The sequence below is a fragment of the Arachis hypogaea genome, chromosome 20, assembly GCF_003086295.3.
Source record: "Arachis hypogaea cultivar Tifrunner chromosome 20, arahy.Tifrunner.gnm2.J5K5, whole genome shotgun sequence".
NCBI classification, from domain to species: Eukaryota; Viridiplantae; Streptophyta; class Magnoliopsida; order Fabales; family Fabaceae; genus Arachis; species Arachis hypogaea.
In genome coordinates, this window is record NC_092055.1 from 9843727 (window position 1) to 9869092 (window position 25366).

Here is a 25366-nt window from a genome sequence, read left to right on the forward strand (position 1 = left end):
GTTGCTCTTTCTACAGCAGAAGCAGCAGAATATATAGCAGCAGCAAGTTGTGCAACACAAGAAGTTTGGCTAAAAAGAATTTTTGAGAAATTGAATGAGAAACAAAGTACTCCAACAAATCAGCTATTGCACTTTGCAAAAATCCTATGTTCTATGAAAAATCGAAAGCATATTAATATTCGATTTCACAAAATCAGAGAGTTGGTGAATGAAAAAGAAGTTTTGATTGAGTACTATCCCACTCCCATTAAAAACCAAATTGCAGATATCTTTACAAAGCTATTGAAAACAGAATTATTTTATAAGGAGAAGTGTTAGGGCCAGCATTTTTGTTAAATTCTGGCCAGCACTTAACTATCAAAACAAAATTGAATGATTTTATGCCATTAGATACAATCTCACACCATTAAAACATCATTAATAACTAATTGATGGCTAAAAATTACAAAATATGTGGCCCTATCTTATTCCTTTTATAAGTTGAAGAAAATGCTTAAGATAATTAATTTTATAAGCTTGATTTAAAAAAAGACAATGTTAATAATTAAATTAACTTGCAAAAATCATTCACCGCTATTATATACAAAAGCTTAGTCAAAATTTAGTCAAAAATTGAAGGAAGTAAAATTTGCAATGACTATGAGAAGCAACTAAAAAAGATATAAAGGATCATGGTTAAATATATTCAAAAATTTACATAACTTTCAATAATACATGTGACAAGTTGAGTTTCTTTTACAATTTTCAATAAATTACTGCCCTTATATCCAAGCTTAACTATTAAGCTTCATTACAAATTGTTTTATTTTGAACCACCAAATATAACTATAAATAAATGGTGTAGCTATTCTTAAAAATATAATAGTATTATTTATGTGAATAAACAATTTTAAAAGTCAATATAAAGTAGGTATTTTACTTTCACAAAAGGATATAGTTTTATTTTAAATTAGTTTGCTAAGCTATCATGCATGCAACAAATAAATAAATAAATTAAGCCACACTCCATCTGTTAAGACATTTAATTGGAAAAAAAAAAAAGGATAGTTTAACATCTTATCGACATAGATAATTACATTAAAGATAATATAGACAAGCATGGTCAGTGACACCATTTCATTTGGATCAAATTATTGAAAGTAAAATATATAAAATACATGTTAATAAAGTTCAGCTGAGTTTGTCATTGGAGAAGCCATGGAAGACAAAACACATCTCCCAAGCACTTTTTCATTATATTTATAGCAAAGAGTTAAAGATGGACAATTTCCTGCAACATAAAATAAGATCACAAATGAGAGACATAAACGAATTTTTTTATAAATAAATAATTTAATTATTTTATTTATTAAAATATATAATTTATAGTATATTTATTAATTTATTAACATATTGATTTATCTTATTTACCACTAAATAAAATAATTATGATTGTATTTGTAAACGAGATATATTTATAGTTATCTCGTTTACATTATGAATAATACATGTGTATTATTATTGAAAAAATTACGATTAAAATAGTTTGAGTACTAATTTAAATGAGTTAGTTTTTAAAAAATTAATGTTATTTTAATTATATTTTTTAATAATACTATACATATTTCATTTATAATATAAATAAGATACATTTACGTGTAAATGAGATATATTTATAATTATTTTATTTACACAATAAATAAAATAAATTAATATAAAATAAATAGATAAATACGCTATAAATTATATTTTTAATAAATAAAATAATTAAATTATTTATTTATAAAAAAATCTCCGCATAAACACATTAGAAAATAAAATATAATTTGAATACATAGTAGAAAGACAATTAATGTATAACCTGTAAATTGATGATAACTATTTCAACTCATGCTTGTTCTTTTTCATCAGCAATCTACAATATAAAAATGATATTAAATAGAAATTAAACAATGAATAATAATTTGAACAACCAAAAATTAATTATGGTCTTTTTACCTGCAGCAATTTCTTATTCTCTTGCATTAGATCCACTCCCTACATGAGTACGAAGGATGAACATTATTGATGGAATGATACTTAGCATGTTAACTATATAGAGGAATATGACCTTTCACTTAGTAAATAGACCAAGTTATAAATTGTTTTTTTTTAAAGATACATTTATGGATAGTAATAATAGTTATTAAAACCTTTTTTGCGAGAACAGTGATGTCATTTGCCATTCTTTCATCCTGAAATAAACAAAAAATATTTCTTTATATACTAAAAATATGTACATAATCATTATTGTTGCAAAAATTAAATAATATATTTAGATATATTAAAAAATTAAAAATATTTTTGTATATAATTATTAACTAAAATAACTATTATTAATAATATTTATCTATAAAAATATTTTTGATTATTTATAAAAATTTATTTTAAATTATTTAATTAAAATATAAAATATTTATTATTTTAACTAATTTTTTATATTAATTAAAATACAAAATATATGAATATATATAAAAATTAAAAAATACCTTAGCTTTTAAAACGCGGGTCAGACCTTTGAGTAGACGTTCTTCAAGTTTCATTAGTTCTTGAAATTTTAATTCTTGAAGCTCTTCTCCATTTAACTGTCTGATAATAATAATTAATTATACTAACTGCCGGATAATAATAATTCATGATAGGTTGATATATATGAATAATTACTTACTTTTTGTACTAATTTAATATCTCTCTAGGGGAGGTGGACCTAAATGCATTGTTGAAATTATTATTTTTAAAAGTTTTACAAATTATAAACATATTTGATTTATGATACGTATATATTCTTATGATTATCGAGGAGTATAATATTAAATTTCAATTTTATTTTCTTAACATTGGATTATTAAATTGTGAATAAATTATTTTAAAGAACTAAATTTTAAAATAAGAAACAAAATAAAAAGTACTATATTATCATCAGAAATTTTCACAAAAAATTTAAAATAAATTAAAACAAACTCTTACTTAAATAAGTATTGATAAAGAAATTCATTAGATATTATTTCTACTTTGATCGTATGATTTCATTAAGTAGTCAAGACTGTTTTTAGAAAATACTTTTATTTTTCAGTGGTTAATGTGCTCCTTGGAGTTATTCTTGGTGAAACTTTGTACAGAATATTCAAGTTAATTGAGGATAATCCCAAATCACTTATGTCCTGGCTAGTTATGAGCCTCCGGGACAATACTACTTTCTTCTTGACCTATTTGGCTCTCAAGTAAAATACCATTAGCATAACTGTTGAGGAGGAACTAGAGTTTTGATTTGGTACCAATTTGAAGTTTTAAACTTTGCTTCGGTCAAGGAATTTAAAGAATTCAGTTTCACAAATGAAGGAGGGAATCGGTTGGATTTTTTTTTTCTCAAAACGGCGCAGTTTATCTAGAATTGGCAGTTATCGGTCCGGTCCAACCGATCAATTCTTAGCCAGTTTATCGGTTTCTGAGTGGTTTGCAAAAGAACGTTTAACGACAGTGGATCAGACTGTTTTTGAGCAATTACAATACAGTATATATTTTTTGGGGAGTGCTAGGGGAACAATGAAAATTTTGAACAACATGAACAACCACCAATCAAATGAAAATACATTACATCCTAATTTAATGCTACTAATTAAATTTACTCTTTTAATCCTATTAATTCACATTGTTTATACATTGTTCAAAAATCTTGTTGGTTACCTATACTTTTTCATATTTTTTTTATCTACATATACTGTTTTGTTTTAATTAAACAGAGTACGTACTCCGTACTCAGAGAAAATGAGAGAAGGAGAGAGCGGGAACGAGTGTTTGAGGGCGAAACACAGTGAGCATGGCGGCCATGCCGTCGGAAGAGATAAGGGGGAGAGTGTGGGTGGGGGTGCATCCGGTGTCAAGGAGGGTTTTTCACGAGGGGGTTTTTCAAATCCTACAAAGATCTCCTTTAGAGATAAAGTCATTGGTCCAGAGAAATCGAAGGCGTTTGCACTTGTAGGATCTCTATCTGGGGATAGTATAGCCACGGTGGTGGGCAAGCAGGGCGATTCCCAACCTCCATGTGTAAACTTCACTGAAGAAGCCAAGCTTTGTTTGGCAGAGCCTTATCGAGAAGCTTTAGTGATTAAGGTTCTTGATAAAAATTATAGTTACACAGCTCTTTCACACAAGCTTCGGATGGTTTGGCGCATCAAAGGTGGCTTTGATCTGCTTGATGTGGGGTTTGGATACTTCATGGTAAAATTCGATGCATGTGAAGATCGTGAGAAGGTCATGCTTGGTGGTCCGTGGTTGATTGAGGGGCACTATGTTGCTGTAAAACCGTGGGATATAGATTTTCGGCCATGTGAGCAATCCTTCGGGTCTACGCTTGTATGGGTTCGGATTTCGGGGCTCCCAATCTGGTGCTATCAGGAACAGGCCATGATGCGTATTGCTTCTGCAATAGGAGTTCCCATCAAAGTGGACTTAGCCACTAAATTGGCTGAGAGAGGACGATATGCCCGAGTATATGTTCAAATAAATTTAGGACTGCCAGTGATCAAGCATATCATTGTGGAAGGCGTAACTCATGTAGTGGAGTATGAAAGTTTAAATTTAATTTGTAACTCTTGTGCACGTTATGGTCACGATATGGCACAGTGCTTGGGTAGAGACTCTAGGGAAGGAAAGAGTGTTGATTCCGATGCCACCAAGCCACGGGACGGTACAAAGGCAGTGCCACATCCTGAGACCAAAAGTCACAATTCAAATGAAGTAGAACCTAATGTGGTAGGTGGCGTTACTGGCGAGAATCCTGCATCGAATTTGCAAGAAGATTTGGAGGCTAATAATTTGGAAGGAAATAATGTTGAGGAGGCTTGCATGCATGATGAACCAGGCTGGGAGCAAGTTGTGAGGAAAGGTAAAACCAAGCTGGGTCAGAAGCAATCTAACAAGGTCCAAAGAGGCATTCAATCCAGAATCGATTCGGGTAGAGTAATCAGGCCCACCATTCACTTCTCTCACACGAATGGATCAAGCTCCTATCGTGCTAGGGTCGGGTCACGAGTCAAGGTCGGACACAGCGCTTCCCGTGTTGGTGAGACGTCGATCTCCTCAACCCGACACACCCCAGTGCCTTGCGGGTCCTCTCTCCGGAAACGACCAAGGCCGGGGTCCCTACAGAGCTCGCCAGTTGAGAAGAATGGAGGCACGGTGGTGGAAGCATCGTCATGTCTTCCTGCAACCGTGAAGGAGGGTGTTACCGTGGCGGTTCCATTGGAGAAGGAAGGCGCATTGCCGGCTGTTACTGCGTCGGTAGGCGGGATTAAGGAGATATTCCAAGGAGATCCGGCAAACCTGAAGGTCACGGGAGTCACTTCCGCTGGGCAAGCCTCGGTTTGAGGTTGGTGAAGCACTTTGATTTCCTTGTTTTATATTTTTATATTTTATATTATGGATAGTTTAAATATAATAGCTTGGAATATTAGGGGTGCTTCTAATAAGTTAGCCCGGGTGAATTGTAAAGAGCTGGTTAGGAAATTTAAACCTGTAATTTTTATTGTGGTTGAAACTCACTGTCCTTTTCAACACTTGAAAATGTTCTGGGAAAGACTTGGTTATCACCCTATTGGTATAGTGGAGGCGTCAGGACACAAGGGGGGTATTTGGTTCCTTTCTGCAATACAGGGTGTTCACTGCAAATGGGTTGATGCTTTCGATCAGTGTGTTACAGTTGAGGTTCAGGCAAATAATGTGATTTGGAGGTGCAGTGGTATCTATGGTAGTCCTCAATTTAATACCAGAGTTTTGCTATGGGATTATCTTGTTACTCAGTCTTCGTCTTTCTGCGGGCCATGGATTGTTCTTGGTGATTTTAATGAAGTACTATTCTCTCATGAATCTAAGGGTTGCCTCTCTAGGGGATAGTAATCTGTTTGACTTGAAGACTATTGGAAGACAATTTTCTTGGTACAGAAGGGTTAAAAATGGTGTTGAGGTGGCGAAAAAACTTGACCGGGTTTGTATCAATAGTGGCTGGCTATCTCTCTTTCCAGAGGCTTACGCAGAAATTTTAAATAGGCTTCAATCTGATCATTGTCCTATCCTAGTACGCTGTACAGGTCGTCCCCAACCGAAAAAGAATAGACCTTTTCGGTTTATTGCAGCTTGGGCAACTCATCCGGGGTACAGAAATATTGTGAACCAGTCATGGCAGGCTGGCTACAGAGAGATGCACGGCAAGCTTTCAGAAGTGCAGAAGAACTCTTTGGAGTTTAATTCTAAAGTGTTCGGCAATATTTTTGTTAGGAAATGCAAATTGGAGAGACAGATTAATTTCCTTCAGAAGCGACTTGAAGTAATGGAAGATTTGTCTATGCGGCAAAAAGAAAAACAGCTGATTGAGGAATTTAATAACACGCTTGTGCAGGAGGAACTTCTATGGTTTCAAAAATCCAGAGAGCAGTGGGTAAAATTTGGGGATAGAAATACCAAGTTCTTTCATGTCCAGACTCTTGTGCGGAGAAAGCATAATAAGATTCATGGTCTCTTTCTTCAAGATGGGGTGTGGGAAACGGACCCGGATGTCCTTAGAAGGGAAGCTGAATCCTTCTATAAACGCCTATTCTGCCAGTCGGAGGATGTAGACTTAGGTTGTCTTGGTGATGTGCCACTGCCTTCTTTGAATGATGAAGCCTGTTGTAGCCTCACAGCGCCAGTTACTCTGGAAGAAGTTAAGTCAGCTGTTTTCAGTATGCATTCTTTTAAGGCGCCGGGCCCTGATGGGTTTCAGGCTTTCTTCTTTAAAGAATACTGGAAGATTGTTGGTTTTGATGTTTGGACTATGGTTCGTCATGCGTTCTCTGGTTTGGATATGGATCCAAGGATGATGGAAACTCTTGTGGTTCTTATTCCGAAGGTAGAAAACCCGGTTTCCATGAAGGATTTCCGACCAATTAGTCTCTGTAATGTGGTTTACAAAGTTATAACGAAGGTCCTGGTCAATAGACTTCGTCCCCATCTCAAAGAGATTATTGGGCCCCTTCAAGGAGGGTTTATCCCGGGGAGAGGAACCCCTGACAACATCATTGTAGCACAAGAGGTTCTCCATTTCATGAAGAAGACAAAGTCAAAGAAAGGCACCCTGGCCTTTAAGATTGATTTGGAGAAAGCGTACGATAGAGTGGATTGGGGATTTCTGAAACAAACCCTGGTGAGTTTTGGCTTTCCTCCTCCGACAGTCAATCTGATTATGCGTTGTGTCACTGCTTCCTCACTGTCTATCCTCTGGAATGGAGATAGATTAAATAGCTTTACTCCGAGCAGGGGTCTTAGGCAAGGAGATCCTATATCACCGTATCTGTTTGTGTTGTGTATGGAGAGATTGTCCTGTTCTATTAATCAGCAAGTTGATAAGGGCTTGTGGAAGCCAATTGCGGTTTCTAGAGGGGGTCCAAGAATTTCTCATTTGATGTTTGCCGATGATTTGCTTCTTTTCTGTAAAGCTGAAAAACAGCAAGTTCAAACTGTAATGGTAGCTTTGGAAAATTTCTGCAGAGCCTCTGGGATGAAGGTTAATGTGGAAAAATCTAAAGCGCTATGCTCCAGGAATGTTTCAGCGACAAGAAAAGAGATTTTCACTGGAGTCTCCTCCATCAGATTCGTTCAGAACTTGGGCAAGTATTTAGGGGTGAACCTTAATCACTCTCGGGTGACACGCGCAACTTTCAACGATGTTTTGGACAAGATTCGGGGAAGGCTAGCCAGCTGGAAAGGAAGATTGCTTAATAAGGCAGGCAGACTCTGTTTGCTCAACTCGGTAGTGACTGCGATTCCTACTTATCGCATGCAAGTATCTCTCTTCCCTAAAGGGGTAACTAATAAGATAGAATCCATGATGCGAAACTTTCTATGGAAGGGTCAAGCTGATGGTAGAGGCCTGAATCTAGTTAACTAGAAAGTGTTGGTCACTCCTAAGAAGTTTGGAGGTCTGGGAATTAGAGATCCTTTTTGTGCCAATATTGCTCTTCTTGGAAAACTAGTTTGGCAACTTTTTCACCATCCCAACAAGCTATGGGTTCAACTGTTGACGGAGAAATACCATTCTTCTAAGGATAATTGTTTTAGTCGGTCTCGAGGAAGGGGATCTTATGTTTGGAAGAGTATATGTCGAGCTTGGGATATCCTAAAGGAAGGTTTTAGTTGGTGCATTGGGGATTTGGAACAGAACTTTTGGTTTTCTAAATGGAGAAGAGAGGGGCGACTGTGTCAGGAGATGGATTATGTTCACATTTCTGATTCGGATCTCAGGATCTTGGACCTTTGGTCATCTGGACAGTGGAACCTTGAGAATATCTATTCTCCTCTGAATCAGTCTCTGCAGAGCAACATTAATTCTTACAACCCAGATGTTCAAGCTGGTTCAGAGGTCGGTTGGTGTTGGACTGGTGCGGCCTCAAAGGTTTATGATGCTCATAGTGGTTATTTATGGCTCAGTAAGAAGATGTTTAGTTGGGAGGATAGGGGTAATTGGCTTTGGCTTTGGCGTCAACATGTTCCGGAAAAGCACAAATTTTTGGCCTGGCTATGTCTTCGGGAGGCTCTTCCTACTGCTGCATTTCGTTTTAGAAGGGGCATTTCGCACACGGATAGCTGTCCACGATGTTTCTCAAGTCAGGAGTCGGTTTTACATTGTATTCGGGATTGTCCAAAAGCCCAACTTGTTTGGCAAGCTTTAGGGATCTCCGATCAACCAGTGGATTTGATGAGTTGGTTCTTACATAATAGCAAACAACGCCCCTTTAGATTCTTTTCTGGTCTCTGGTGGATTTGGTGTTCGAGAAACAACGAGATCTTTCATCCTCACGAGCATTGGACCACAGACAAGGTGATTGGTATGGCTTTGTCCTTAGAAAAGGAGCTCCGAAATATTTTTGAGTTGCAACGACTATCTATCCCCTCAACCATTAGTGGCTCTTGGATTCCCCCCTCAGTGGGTACCTTTAAGATTAATTGTGATGCTAGCTATCCTGGCAGTGGTGCTAGAGTTGGTTTTGCTTGTGTTAGCAGAGATTGGAAGGGAAGGTGGCAACGAGGCTGTCTGGGAACAATTGAGAGTCGTAGCATTTTGCAAGGAGAGTTGTTTGCTATTTGGAGAGGCTTTCTTTTAGCATGGGACTCGGGACAAAGAGACATTATATGTGAGACAGACTGTGTGGAGGCTTTTACTATTGTCAATAATTTACAAGATTGCTCTGGGTTTACTGATCCTTTGGTGTTAAAAATCCGAGATATCATGTCTTGGAAATGGCGTGCTGATCTTCGGTTGATCTTGAGAGATGCAAATACAGTAGCAGACATCATGGCAAAGACTGCAATGAGGACTATTTCTCCCCAAGTGGAGCTTCCATTGCCTTGGAAGGAGTTTGAGAGTAGTATTCAGCGGGACTGCCTTTCTTAAGCAGTTTCTTGTTTTTTTTCTTTCTTTATCAGTTTTTGTTTATTTTCTTTTAAGTCACCAAAAAAAACAGAGTTCATTAAAAACCATTCGCTCTCTTTCACCGCAAGAAAAAAAATTTTCGCTCTCTTTTCCTTGCTCTCTCTTTTACAGTTTACTCAAGAAACCAAGTTTCAAGAACTTCAATCTTGCATTCAATGGATTTCATTAAGCAGAGGAAAGAAGATACATTTTTGGCATCACCTTCATTTTCGAAGTACAACCAAAATTAAATGAACAGGTAGCTTGTTATATTTCAATCTTTTTCTTTTCATATATTTATATCTCTTCCTATCTATTTAGGTTGAACGGAGGAAGTTTTCATTTCAAAGAACAATTTCTAATTTCAGAATCCGGAAAACACCACAATACTAATCAATACCACCAATACCAAAATTCACGAAAAAATGCTTTTGGACCTTCTAGTGATGACAAAGTCAAAAAACGTTAATAAAACGGAAAGAGTATCCAAAAATAATAAAATTGTGAAAGAATAATGAAAGAAAAGAAAAAATAAAAAAATTTTATATTGATTATTAATTGATTAAAAATTGTTTCACAATTTTATTATTTTTGGATACTTTTTATGTACTCTTTTCATTTTATTAAACATCACTAATATACAGGTATCTTTACAATTATGTTTGAGACATCAATTTCTCAACTGTACTTAGTTCTGTTATTTGCTTTGTCTTTCAGGTTGAAAGGATTGAGTTTTATTTTGAAGAACAAATATCCGTTGAAAGACGATGGCTTTCTAATTTGGTTGCATCCTAAATCTTCAAAAAAAAAAAAAAACAACACAATAATGATTACTATCACGGAACGATCTGTGGTTCGTATAAAGTTTGGTAAAATCCCTTTTAAAACATACTTATAACGAAGAATAATTTATTTTTTCAAATTTTTTAAAATTTTATATAATATTTTAAAATAAAATAATTTTAAAATAAAAAATTCATAATAAACATAAATATAATAAATAAACTCTTTTATTTTTTAAATTTAAAATTTTATATAAGTATCATAACAATTTATTTTATCCTAAATATCATCATTAAAAATACTAAATTACCTAACTCAAATTTTAGAAACTCATAGTTTAAATATTTACTTGATTGTACTAATATAAATAGAGTTATCATTAGTCAATAATAAAATTTGTATATAATCCAATGTTAATATTAGATTCGTCTCCTATCTTTCCAAATTTTGGCCAATGAGTTATAACTCAAATGGCATAGTGTCTCCATACTCATTTAAGAGGTTGCGGGTTCGAGTCTTCTATCTTTGGTTATAAAAAAAAATATTAGATTCGTCCATTATCCACTTATATATATTTTTGTACTAATTACGTCTATTATCCACCTAAAATTATTATATATAAATAATTACGTACTCTTTTTGTACTAATTTAATATTTTTTAATTATTTTTTTATTATAAATACTTGCCCTTTAAATAAGTTAATGTAATATTGATTTTATTTTTCAAATTATAATTATAAATTAACACATGAGAAAAAATAATTATTTTTTAAAAAATATCAAGTAACTAATATTTTTTATTATATTTATTTTATATTTGAGTCAACAATCAATTTCTCATTCTTTTATACTAAAAAAAATGAGTAACATTTTTAATTTTTTTAATGATAATATTAATAATTTAATACATTTAAATAATTCTGTTACTCTGAAACTATGTTTAAGAGTGAATAGTTAATTAAAAATGAGGATATATAGTACCTTAATTCATGAGTCTTATCTGCCACCTCATTGCGCATCTTGAAGCATATACACAAAGATATATAAATTCCATCAAATATTGTATGCTCTGTAATACTTTTTATTATCTTAATTTTTTAGTGATAAGATAACAATGAATTGTTAATTGGAAGAGTACATCTTACTTGCAATTCCATTGGAGGGTGATATGATGATTTGTCGATGCTTGAATGCATATTTTTGTGCATTTCTACTACCTGTTCCACACTGAACATATAACGGATAAAATTGATTTATTCATTTTATTTATTTTTCTTTTAAATAGAATTTAAATTTAAAATAAATTAATTTTTAGTCTGTCAAATTAAATAAAAAAAAATATTTCATGAAAGCCCCAATTAATAGTTATTTCAAGTAAAAATATTAAAATGCATAAATTTAACAAATAGGACATGCAAAAATAAATAAATTTTTATGATTGTGAACAATTTGGGGATAATGAAGCTTTTAATTTTACAAGTTTACTTAATATATATATATATATATATATATATATATATATATATATATATATATATATTTTACCAAAGATATGAGATTCGAATCCGCAACCTTTTAATTGAGTATGGGAAGACTATGCCATTTGAGCTATTACTCATTGGCTTAATATAATAAATATTACATGTAATTATTAGTAGCTTTACATTTTTACGTTCAAATATTACTAATTCAATGATTTCATTATAATTATATATGATCATTAATGTTAATTTGTGTGAGGATTGGAATAATATGATCAGGTAATTTTTTTTTATAAAAAAAACTATGTACATACAAAAAAAAATAATTACTAAATTATTATTATATATTTGTATATAAATATATTTTTATTATGTATTTCAATAATATTTTATACGAATAATTAATTTAGTAATTAATTTTTTGTGTACTGTACGTGTAGATAGTTTTTTTATATACACTTAAAAGTTATATATTACATTGATTTAAATATTATATCATATTATATTATATATTTATATATATCAAATAATTTGGGGTTAATATGATATTTTGTAACTATAATTTATGATATGCAGATAATCAGTTCATCCTTTAATTTAAAAAAAAAATATCATAAAATTTTCAGCAAGATGCAAATTTAATCTACAACAGTGTGAAAAATTGAAAATATCCTTATATAAGTAGTATATCATAAAAATAAAATTTATACACTACTCAACCTAATAACCCTTTTTTTGACATTGAATTTTATCAATCTAAGTAGTATTAAATTAAAAAAACAAAACGAATTTTACCATATATGTCCTATATATAATAGAAATTGAAATAGTTTTGATGTACAATTTTTTTGTTATTAAAATATATTTTAGTATATATTTATTAAAAAAAAAAAAACTTTTTTTCTACTTTTAAAATTTGAAATGTAAAGTTTTTTTTTCTAGGATAAAAAGTATTTACATTTTGATTAATTTTATACATAAATATTTAATAGATAAAAGGAGAGTTAATAGACATATTATTATTTATTGATAGGCTATGTGTGTATATAATGACGTTCAGCTGTTGTGATTATTTGTGGTCTTTTATAGAAGTTGTATAATATATTGGGAAAAAGACAGATATGTCCTGACTTTTTAAATTTTTGACAAATATATTCTTGATAAAATTTAAATACCAAAAAGTTTTTTACTCTAACAAACAGAGAATAATTTAGTTTTTCTGTCTATTTGTCTCTTATACACCAAACGGAACTGGCTGACGTGGCTGAAACGGTGTCCAAATGTCCATTATGGTACCACGCTGGAAGGGAAATAAAGTTTGAAGGACAAATAAGTCTTTGACGTCATTTTGCAAATAAAGTTCGAAGGACAAATAGGTCCTTGAGAATTTAGTTCATTATACTTCTATTATGCTTCTATTATGAGAATTTAGTTTATAAAATTATGCTTGTATTTTGAAATCTAGTTAACTTGTTGTATTCTGTAATTTAAATTATTTATTAAATTGCATTAGTTCAGTTTTTATAATACCAGTGGCATTAGTTAGCATGAGTTCATTTATGCATCAAGTTAGTATTAGTTCATTTGTGCATTATTCATGTATTAAGTTAGCATTAGTGCATTTGTGTATTATATTAGAACTAGTATTTTTATTCATAATAACATTACGAGAATAATTTTTTTTTTAAATTATAATTCACTTTGTTCTAATAGTATAAACTATGCATGGCACAAAAGATTTATAAAATCAAACTACCTTTACAAAAAAATCGTAAGTTGACAAAAGTCTCTGGCTAAGAAGACCAAGATATCTACAGATAAAAAAAATTAAATAATAAGATTTTTAGTTATTATTTTTATATGAAAAGTCTAATTTTTTATTAATAATTAATTTTAACATTCGTTATCTAAAAATTAAAATAATTTAATGTGTATATTTTTACATTTAAAATATTTTAATTGTAAAAAAATATCGGATGACATTTTGATTTGTCAAATTACTAACATAAAATATAATTATATATAGAGTAAAAATAGTAGAGAGAAATAGAAAAATAGAGAGAGGTAGATGAGAGAATTTAGGAAAGGAGTTTATTAATTTTGAAAAAAAAAATATTTTCTCTCAATTTTAATAAGAGTGTCGTGTGACACATTTAATTATTAAATTAGATAGTAATATATGATACATAATATAGGTATATTTCAATTAGATAGTAATATATGATACATATAGAAGCATAATGAACTAAATTCTCAAGGACCTATTTATCCTTCGAACTTTATTTTCCTTCCAGCGTGGCACCGTAACAAACACCTGGACACCGTTTCAGTCACGTCAGCCCAGTTCCGTTTGGTGTATGAGAGGCAAATAGACGGAAGGACTAAATTGTCCTCCGTTTGTTAAAGTCAATGACTTTTTTGTATTTAAATTTTGTCAAGAATGTATTTGTCAAAAATTTAAAATGTCAGAGAACTATCTGTTTTTTTCCTAATATATTAATATGTAAATATGAGAAATTCTAGTACTTTTTAGTAATTTTAGTCATTAGTATAAATATTAAATTCTCCCTAATAAATAAATTTTTTTAATTTATAAGTGTAAATTTTAAAAAATATAAATGTAAATTATATTGGTTCATTTATATAAAATTTTGTTAAATATATGTGCAAATTATATGTTTCTTATATGTAAATACTTATAAATACGATGCAAATTATTACTAGTTAAGTGCTAATCTCACATAATAATATTTGCTTGTCACCTTGCATTGCATTGCTCTATAAATAAAGTAATTGGTCAAATTCGTTCCGGAAAGATTACTAATTTTTCAAATTGGATCCTAAAATTTTTTTAATCAAATTCATCTTTTAAAGATTTTAAGTTAATCACATTAGTTCTTCTGTCACTTTTTTTGTTGATTTGGTGTCAAAATTTGTTAATATAATATGTCAAGTGACACCACAATATATACCTAAGAGTTTTAATTCACGTAAGTTTACAAAATTAGATCAAATCAAAACTTAATTAAGGGGAGAACTTGAGACACTGAATCTCTCAATTTAGAGTTGATTTGATATAGTTTGGTAAACTTATTATGTTAGCTGCCAATTTGAATTAATAAATATGTGTTGGATATCACTTAACGTGACATATCATCAAATTTTATGTCATTAGTAATGGAAGTGACACAGAATTAAGAGGACTAACTTAAATTTTTTAAAAGACGAATATGATTAAAAAAATTTGAAAATCCATTTAAAAAACAAGTAATTTTTTAAAATTAATTTGATCATTTACTCTCTATAAATATAAAAAAATTGAAGAAAAACAAAGATAAAGGAGAGAAACCTTGAACTAGAGTGTTGGAAGAGTTTGCCAGTAGCAGAAAAGACAAGGAGCGCCACCTCTGCATCACAGAGAGTTGAAAGCTCCCCGGCCTTCTTGAACAGACTTCTTCTCCTCTTTGAAAAAGCCACCTGCCTTGCTGCTATGTTCTCTATCTTCTTTATTTCTATCTTATGTTTCGTCATATTTCTACAAACACATAAAGAGTCAGAAATTAATAACTAATTCAGGATAAAATTATTAGTTTTAGTTTCTATGTAGAGAACAAGATATAAATAATAATAATAATATTATATGATAGAATATGATGCAAAAAATTTGAGTGAAACTTGCGTGCTATGATAGAAAGTGGGAAACCTTGAAGGTGAAATAAGAGGGGTTATAAGATCGGAACACCACGTTGTAAAGGGTGTCAATATATATATGCATGACTAGGAAGAAACGAGAATCTTAAAAAGGAAGCCTGTTGAGAGAGAGGGGAAAAAAATTGAAAAAGAATTATCTTCCAAAAGAATAAAAGATAAGATTTCTTCGTATTTGGAATATGCACAGAAAGAAAGAAAGAAAAAAATAAAGGTGCTCCTCTTAGCAAGAATATTTAAGCCATTCCGTTTGATAAAATGGAAAGAAAGGGGTAATAAAAAAAGAGAAAGGGGCAGCATTTTTGTTAAAATCTGGTTAGCATTTAATCATCGAAAAAAATAATTAATTCTATATTATTAGATGTTATTTCACATTCTTAAAAATATTAATGATAATTAATTGATGATTAAACATCATAAATTCTACTGACATTAGCATTTTTCAATAAAAAAATCAGGTGTTAAACATTTGAACTCCAATCTTTACCAATCACACACACCTATGCAAATGGGAGGATTTTTTTTTTAAGTGATTTTACGAGTATGTGTGTGTTTTTTTATAAATTTTTAAATAAATAATTATACATAATAGAAAAACGAATTAAATATGTTAGCTATGTAAGATATAAGTTGGCCACATCTCATTCTGCAAAATTTTTTTATTAATTGGCTGATTTTATGGGAGTCTCCTTTGGCACTTCAGATCACTTAGTTCTTTTTTTCTTTTTTAAGTATATTTTAGGATCCCTTGTGCATAAGTCGGTTAATTTTTCCCTTTATGGTCTGATAACTGATGCCAGCAAAGTAGTGGAGTATAAGTGAAAACTTTTTGGGCTTATTCTTGTCGGCTATTGTAGTGAGTGATAACAAATAGCCAATGATAGCAAATTTGGGTTAGTAGAAAGCTAGACTCATCCATTTATTTGAATCTCATATTACATATACTAATTTATTAGTTAACAATAGACTTTAAATAAAATTTAATTAAATTCGTGACAAATTAATCTTCTAAATTAAAAGATACCGTAAACAATAAAAAAATAAATAATCAATAATAACACAAAAAAATTAAAAAAATATATATTTTTTCTCAAGAGAGTTAATTATAAGGAGCATCCTTTTGAATAGTCATATTTAACTATATAAAACGAAAAAAAAAATAAAATTAAGGAGCATCATGTTTTAATACATCTGTATTTTCTATTTTTAACTTAATAGCATATCAATATCATTTTATTTTATTTGATCATTTTCTTGAAATATCAAAAGTAGATTTAAAAAATAGTTTTATCCTCAATTGGAAGGCAACTCCTTTCGTCTTATTTTTTTGGTAATCAGATTGCTTCAGCATGCAAGTCCACTCAATATGGAACGTACTACACTGGCATGGCTGAAAATTGTAACACTTGGATTTTCTTTGCTCCTTTATACAGTAAGAATAAGTAATAACACACTCCATAAGTCCATATGCAAAATTACGTTGCACAATGCAATTTATGATCTGCTGATAAAGATTATAAGATTTTTTTTTTTTTATCAAAGATACGAGACTCAAACTCGCAACCTCTTAATTGAGTATGAGGAGATATGCCATTTAAACTATAACTCATTAGCTAAAGATTATAAGATGTTTGAGAGAGAAATATTTATAAATTTTATTTTGATACACTAATAATGTAAACTATTTTTAATTATATATTTGTTTTTTAAATAATTATTTATGTAAATAATTAAAAAAATTATTTTTGCTGATATATATATATATATATATATATATATATATATATATATATATATATATATATATATATATATATCAAATTAAATTCTTAATTGATTCCACTAAATGTTAACATAACAAGTTAGATATTGAATGACATGTTTCGACTTATCATATAAACGGTTAATCTATTACGTATTTGATGAAATAAATCAATAATAATGACTAAAATAAAAATTTTTGAAATTTTATAAAAACCAACAATAACTGATATTTTTTTTTGTTTTTTATTGTATTTTTTAGTCTGAAAATAAATTATTACATGCATAAAATGAAATTCAAACCTTCAATATTTATTTAAATAAATTAATAAATTAACTACTAAATTAACTTAACTTAGTTCATAGATTTTATTGAAAAAAAAAACTTATAACTAATTCTATGATATCTATGAGTTGGTGTCTAAATTTTATCTAACTTATCTTTTATAATAAATTTTAATTTTTTAAAAATTATTTTTTATTATATTTTTTAAATTAAATATTATTTTTTTAATTTTTTTAATAAATAAACACCACTTTTTAAACATCATAGCATTCACCAAAACTTATTTAAACTATGGTTTAGTTGGATAAGGCCATAAGGGTCTATCTTTTTTGTAGGAGAAAAGAGATAAGGAGTTAAGGTCTTAAGGACACCTTTGGTTGGGTAGTTTGTTAGCGCTGCACCCTGCAGCTTTTATATCTGAGGGAGCACTGGCGCACTGAATGAGCCTATCACGTGATCCACCACGTGTTAAAAAATAAACCGAATGCTCTTCTTACAAGTGTCGCCCATTTGGGTGCAACAATCAATCAATTAAAATGGGCCAACCAAAGGACTGCATTTTGTTTTTGAAAAAAAAATAAGATAACACAATAAAAATAAAATATATTATAAAAATATAATTTATTATTATTTTTTATTTAAAAAATAGAAAAAAATATAATAAAAAATATAATTATAAAAAATTAACAAAAATAATAAAAAAAATTTTTATATTTTTTTATTAAAATAAACATAAAATATACTAATTCCATGTTTCTAAATACTATGTCTTTGTTTATATCTCATCTACTAAAAATAATTTTGTATTTCTGTGTCTTTGTATTAATGTCCCATCTTTATAAACAAATACAATCCTACAGAATAAGTACAAATTTACAATACCATATCTCTCACAGAAATAAATACAATTTTCTATAAATTGTATCAATTATTGACAGTTTTTTTTAGGTTGACAACTAGCTAATAAATTATTGTATATACAAAATGAAATTTAAATTTTTAACACTTACTTAAAGAAATTAGTAAATAAACTACTAAACTAATCTAATTTAGTCATTGCAGACAAAATTAATCCAATTCTAAATTACCTCTCTTTGAGGGAAATAACTTATTCTAATGCAACCTGAAGGATAACCTTTACAAATCTCTCTACTTTTGAGTATATGAAATTAAGTTAGACCTATTAAATGGTACAAGAATTTGAAAGAATTTTTAATTTTAAATTACTTTAAAAGCTTGATTACAAAAACCTATTCAATACAATGATCTTAGAAAAAAAGATTTGAAATTGTTTAGCATTATATCTCACATCACATACTTGGGTGAAATTATTTTTTCTATTTAAGGATAAAAATTACACATAATTACTAATTCATATTAAAAAATTATAAATTGAAGTGGATGGTTTTTTGAAATAACTTTTACTTATAATTTATTCTTCTATTGAAAATATACCATAAAAAATATTTTTAAAAAAATATCACAAAATCAAATGAGTGTATGAAATAGTTTTCTTTAAAATTTATTTTATTTTCAAATATTATATTATAATAAATTTAATTTTGATATAATGATAATATAAAAAAATTTATGCGAACATCAAATTTAGATCATACATTTAGATGACTTTTTAAATCATGTATTTAAAAATTATTTTTACTGATGTAATTATACTCAAAATTATTTGTGGAAAATTCTTTTGAAAATACATAAATTATTTTATAATTATTTTTAATTTTAAAAACAATTTTTATCAATACTGTTCATGTGATTTTTGCTTGTTAAGAATTTTCATATAAAAAAAATTTCACTAGTTAATTAAAAAACAATGGGAGATAAAAAGCTAGAGACCATTCCACATACCAAACTAAAACTAATCTAGCTATTACTAGGAAATTAAAGCATCCATTTCCCACACATCTCATCTCATAAGATATACTACTTCTTCTATCTTAACACAATATATTTTCATCTCCTATACATCAAAAGGAGAGAAGAATGTCCTGAATATAATAATAAGTACAGAATCCATTATAAGATATCCAATTTAAAATGAATAAACAAACAATGTTAAGAGTAAAAAGACTACATAAATGTATGGTGTGAAATACATTTTGAAATCACTTGATTTTTCACATGTTCAGTTTTTAAATGAATAAAAATTTTGGTTGAACATTTGCATTTGTATACTCATCAAAATCCTCATGGACATTTTTCTAAGATTATCCAAGCATAAGATAGTTGTCAATACAAAATGCAATGTTATCCGTGCACATCTTTTTTCACATTTTTTTAAGAGTTCTGCTATACAACATCCAAAGTGATTAATAAACAGTAAAAAAATATACAACTTAAATACTTGTGGTCACCTGTTCAATAATTCTCTTTTCATGTAACTTGAGTTTTCCTATCTAAACAACAAAGATAGCATATTATGTTTAAATTAGTAAAAGATATAGTCATATAGTACATAATTATAAACCGAATATTAAATAATATACTTTAGACAAAATTACAACACTCTTATTTTTCTTAAAAAATTAACTTCTATCTCTAACATTAAATATCAATTATTTACTATAAAGATTATTTGTATTATTTTATAATAAAGAATTAAACATCAAACAAAATTATAATATAAAAAATAAAATTATTTTAGAAATAATTTTAATAAATTTGATAGAAATAATATAAAAATAAGGAATGAAATATTTTTATGTGTGAGTACATATTTGTTTGAGTACTTTAATTTTTATATTTTTGAGTTAGTATTATATTTCATTTTATATATATATATATATTCTAATTTGATAATTACAAAAATTTTATTATAATAAAAAATAATTTAATGATAACATAATTATTAAAATTATACTAATTTGATTTAATCTCAACTCATAATTATATTTATATTATATTTGTACTTCATCCTTATAATGTGTGATTTTTGACTATCCACGTGCATTATAGTCATAGGTTTGATTATCAACAATAATTTACACAAGTTTGTTTACACATGCATTATATCCAGTATGTATAGCACCCATACATATTATTATGAAAACATGATGCTTCATAAAATTAAATACACAAAGTATATTCATAACTATGTCAAGCAAGTATCTATCATATTGTTATGTTATCCTTGTAATATGAAAGCTGATTTTTGTAAGTAAAAAATAATTAAGAAGTTTTACCTGTAGTCCAAAACTTGTAATGAATATCATTCCTGCTTATATCAAGAAGGTGATTGTTATGGTACTTAGAAGTGTTGTCTAACGTACTAAAAAAATTAAAAATTAATATTTATTTTTAAAAGTATAAAAATAAATAATTATTAAATATTTAAAATTTATTATAAAAAATAAGTTAAACAAAAGTTAGACACTAAATTATAAATGTCATAGAATTTACCTATCAAAAATTTCTAACACTAAAACTTTTTCATACGAAAAGAAACACAGCTAAAATAAATCAAAATATATTAAAATGTACGATAACCTTAAATTTGATTGATACAAATGCAGATATTCCTTCCATTTGAATTGCAGCTTGTTTAATACCGGATATAGTGAGATGACATATGTGACAATAGATGGGTAACAAATTTTAGTTGTCGAATGGATGCTAAAAATGACAACTGATAATGTTATAAAAGATTGCAAAACAAATACACCATAATTCAATACGAGATTTTAAAGTCATCGTCAGAAACATTGAAGTAATTAAAAAGATGAAAATCAAACAAAAATTGAATGAGTTTTACAAAAAGAATAAAAAAAAATTTCAAAACACCCCAACAGCGGGTTAAAATAGTGCATGATAAACTATATATTCTAATGATTTATACTATGAATGGGGAGTGACTATATGTATATATAAATATTAAAAAAATTAATCATAATTACATAATAAAAATATAATATTTATTAAAAATAGAATTATTTTGTCTCTTCATGCTTAAACTTTTTTTGAAAAAATAATTTTATAATATATCATACAAAATCAAAATATATATTTACATGAAAAAATATATTAAAAATTAATTATTATTTATGTGTCTTATTTTATTAATTTAAATTTAAAAAAGTAATTTTATAACAATATTAAAACTAAATCTTCATTAAATCAATACAAGATATATAAAAATACAATATTAACTCATAATAACCTGAGTAAATATATTCTATCATGCAAATTGAATCTACAAAATCTTGTACTATAAGGACATTGGAACCTGTCTTTTTTTTTTTCTTTCTTTAATGGAGTTTTGGATAAATATTCTTTTCTAGGTTGAATACAGAACAGATGTTCTAGCATTTATACTCAATTATTTCTCTATCAACTTTTCACATGCCATGATCAGCTCATATTAGTCATAGGAATTTTTTTTACAGGGCACTATAAATTTTTTAATGAGTAAAAAATATACCTATCTTTATTCTGCACTGTATATGGCAACATAGATAGATACCTTTAATAACTCACCAAGTTCAATATATCCATTATCCATCATGTTATATATATATATATATATATAAATAAAAGACTAAGTCGGTAGTTTGACTCATATAATTTCCAAAGGCCAACTCTTAGCCTGATTGTGTTGTCTCTGACAAAGACATCATGAAAATATTTTTTAACATAGATACTTTTAATAACCCACCAAGTTCAATATATATCCATTATCTATCATGTTTTATATATATAAGACTAACTCAGTCGTTTCCCTCATAATTTCCAAAGGCTAATTGTCAGCCTGATTATGTTGTCTTTGATAAAGACATCATAATTTTTTTTTTGTAAAATATTTAGAATAAAAATATTTTAAAGATTTATAGTTAAACTTAAAATAAATTTTTCTAACACCATATCTTCACTTAATTTTTGCAATCAATTTATTTCTAAAATTTTAAATTTTAATATTAATTAATAATTTAATACCATTTTTTCAATAAAACACGAATAATAATGTTATATTTATATTAAAATGAATGACTAAAATCAGTTATAATATATTTATGTATAAATAATTTAATTCATTTATAATATATATTTTATACTTTAATAAATATTTTAATTAATAATTAATTTTAATATACATCTATCATAATTATATATTTGTTTTATTTTATGTTATTAATATTTTTTAATAAAAAAACATTATATATACAAACAAAAAGAAGGAATATAACTTAAAACTAACGTACTAATGATGATTATTTCAAAATTTAAATACTAGGAGATACTAATATATTAATATTATGTAAAGATTAATCTCAATATCAAATTTATGTTAAAACTTCAAACAATTTGACGGATAAATATATTTATATCATTCTAAACAAAAGAAATACACAAATGAGTTATCATAAATTATTGTTTATTAGAAGGCAAAGAAAAAAGTATTTTAATAATGATAAAAATTCACATGCAATTGTTTTTATGTGAAATTGATAATTAAAAATGTTAGATTATAATTTAGTTAAATTTATCAAATTATTTAATAATTCTTAACTATTAACCTCGCATAAAAACAAATTCAGTGAGTCTCTACCTTTAATAATAAATATAATGATAGCAACTATCAAATGACACAAAATACATATGCTTTCCAAGTATTTATAATTCTTTAGTTTTTTCATATTAGTTATTATTTTTATGTTGAAAAACATTATCGGCAGTACTTGATATACTACTGCATAGCAACCATCTAATTAATTCAAATAATTAATATGATATTTGAAGATAAAAATATTTGAACCTCTTTATTTTTGCCAACTATATCACTCTATATTTTCTATTTTATAATATTAAAATCTTATAGACTATATAATTTAGCAAGAAGGAGAGACAATGAAAGAAACATGCTAGCTTAGCTTGTTAATTATCTTGCCATAAAGATAAGAGAGGAAGGGAAAAAATTTTAAGGAAAAATAAGGAAGAAAACTATAACTAAGTCGGCAATATTTTTGAGTACATGTTGAGCACACAAGAAAGACTCTCATTTTTTTATTTATTATTTATCTTGTAATAAGTTCTATTCCTATGATGTTGAGTTGTTTTTTTTTAAATGATAATATATATGAACAAAGTCTAAAACTATTGAATATATTAAAGGATTTGTAATATATTAAGGTATTTAACAAAACTAGAAGAAGTCACCACCATCTTTGCAAATTAAAATAGTCTCAATTTCACTATGCACCTTATAAATAATATCCTTTATGTTCATATATCACTCTTACAAGGCGAACAGAAGATTAAATCATGATATATGTGAATCCTTTAATTGCTCTACCATATCATCATATGTTATGTTTTTCTTTGTATATAAGAATTTTTCTGTAGGATAAAAAATTGTTTGTACTCATCTAGGCACTAAGTTAATTGCTGTTATCTCTTAAACTATAAGATCTTTAGCTAGTGATGAGAGTGATGAGTTAGAAACACAAAAGAACACGATGAATATAGGAAAAAAAGAGAGCATAGATGGTGATTTTTGTAAAACTCTTGAGTCTAAACATATAATAATGATATAGGTAGACATCACAGTACAAAGGGAAAGGAATATATAGAGGCACCTTGAGATACACCAAATATCTGAAGACACATACAGCTACTGTAGTTTTGCGGATTGGAGGTGAAACAAGAAGAGTAGCAAGTTGTATATACCATATACAGCGCAGTAGATCCACGGTTGAAGTCGGTATAACTTTCTTCTTCGTTTACCTGAACCAAAAATAAACAAACAAACAAATAAATAAATCTAAGAGCTGTAATTAGGGATAAATTAAAACTGGAGTTACACTCAAAGGGAAGACAGTGAAAAGAAGAAGATCGAACTTATGCACAAATATGTATTGAAACCTCAGATCCAAATCAGGAGTGCAGATAAGAAAATAATAAATAATTATTTTTAGCTGAAAGAGATAATAGAAACGTAACCTTGCAGAAGTTAGTAAAGTGAGACTCCGATCCCGTGAGCCAGATCTGAGAGAAGGAGTAGCGGCTGCTTCTTCCGAGAGAAGGATCGGAGATGAACATGATCCTCAGGAGTCACAGAAAAACTTAAAACACAGACGTTTTTGGTTATTTACTATTTAGAGAAGGAGATAGGTACAGGAGTTCCTTTTTTTTCTTTTTCTTTTTTTTTTTCTTCGACCAAAAAGGGATAAAAAAATTTTTAAAAGCGAGGTAAGAGTGCAGCACAAGTCACAAGTGAAGGAAAAAGGGAACTTTGCTTAACACTGATGAAATCAGGTACGAACATTACTAATCCAAACCATGCGTAACATTGGAGCAGTGAGTGAGGGTAAGGAATGGTAAGCCCGTAAGGGGGAGGGAGTGAGGGACGCACAAATAAGCTGTTCGTACTAATGTCTAATGACCATTTTCCATTATTTATTTATTTATTTATTTTTGGAAACTCTTGATTTTTTTATTTTTTATCTTTCCTTTCCTTTTCTGGGCTGCTTTGCTGGCACCTTCTAGCACCACACGAGATTCAGCATATGAAAATTCTTCCATCACTACAACAAATTTATTCTTCAATAAAAACTTAAAAAGTGTGACTAGAAGTCTAGAAGTGACGATTTTACTAAAAATTATGCTTATTTAATTATCGAGAGGTTTTAACCGAGATTACTTATGAAATGAGAGCATATTATATTATTATCAAAGATATCGCTTTTCAATATCAAAATTTATATTTTTAGCGATATAAAATTTTAGAGACATAAATAGATTATGTTTTTAAAATATATATTTTCAAATTAATTCTCTAATTTATTTATTTATACTTATTATAAGTATTTAAGAAAATTCTAAATATTCCAAAAAATACAAGATAAAGTCCCAAATTATATATTAATCACAAAGAAAAG

General features: G+C 28.3%; 1 protein-coding gene across 10 annotated transcripts; it reads right to left on the minus strand.

Annotated features, from left to right (window-relative positions):
• Positions 1-1008: 1008 nt before the first annotated feature.
• Positions 1009-24864, minus strand: LOC112784740 (MADS-box protein JOINTLESS). 10 transcript variants are annotated; one of them, XM_025828042.3, is made up of 12 exons: positions 24429-24855; positions 24065-24212; positions 20678-20709; positions 19850-19891; positions 15075-15260; positions 11390-11471; positions 11226-11263; positions 2508-2607; positions 2172-2213; positions 1978-2016; positions 1841-1894; positions 1009-1270 (listed from the first exon to the last, which is right to left on the minus strand). In XM_025828042.3, exons 4-11 carry the CDS (start codon positions 19870-19872, stop codon positions 1868-1870), a joined length of 537 nt encoding a protein of 178 aa, XP_025683827.1. In that variant the 5' UTR covers positions 19873-19891; positions 20678-20709; positions 24065-24212; positions 24429-24855; the 3' UTR covers positions 1009-1270; positions 1841-1867. The 10 variants fall into 10 exon arrangements, with proteins under 10 accessions (XP_025683827.1, XP_025683828.1, XP_072086913.1 ...); XM_025828043.3 differs by lacking the exon at positions 20678-20709 and having other exon boundaries at positions 24429-24861; XM_072230812.1 differs by lacking the exon at positions 19850-19891.
• Between the last annotated feature and the right edge of the window lie 502 nt (positions 24865-25366).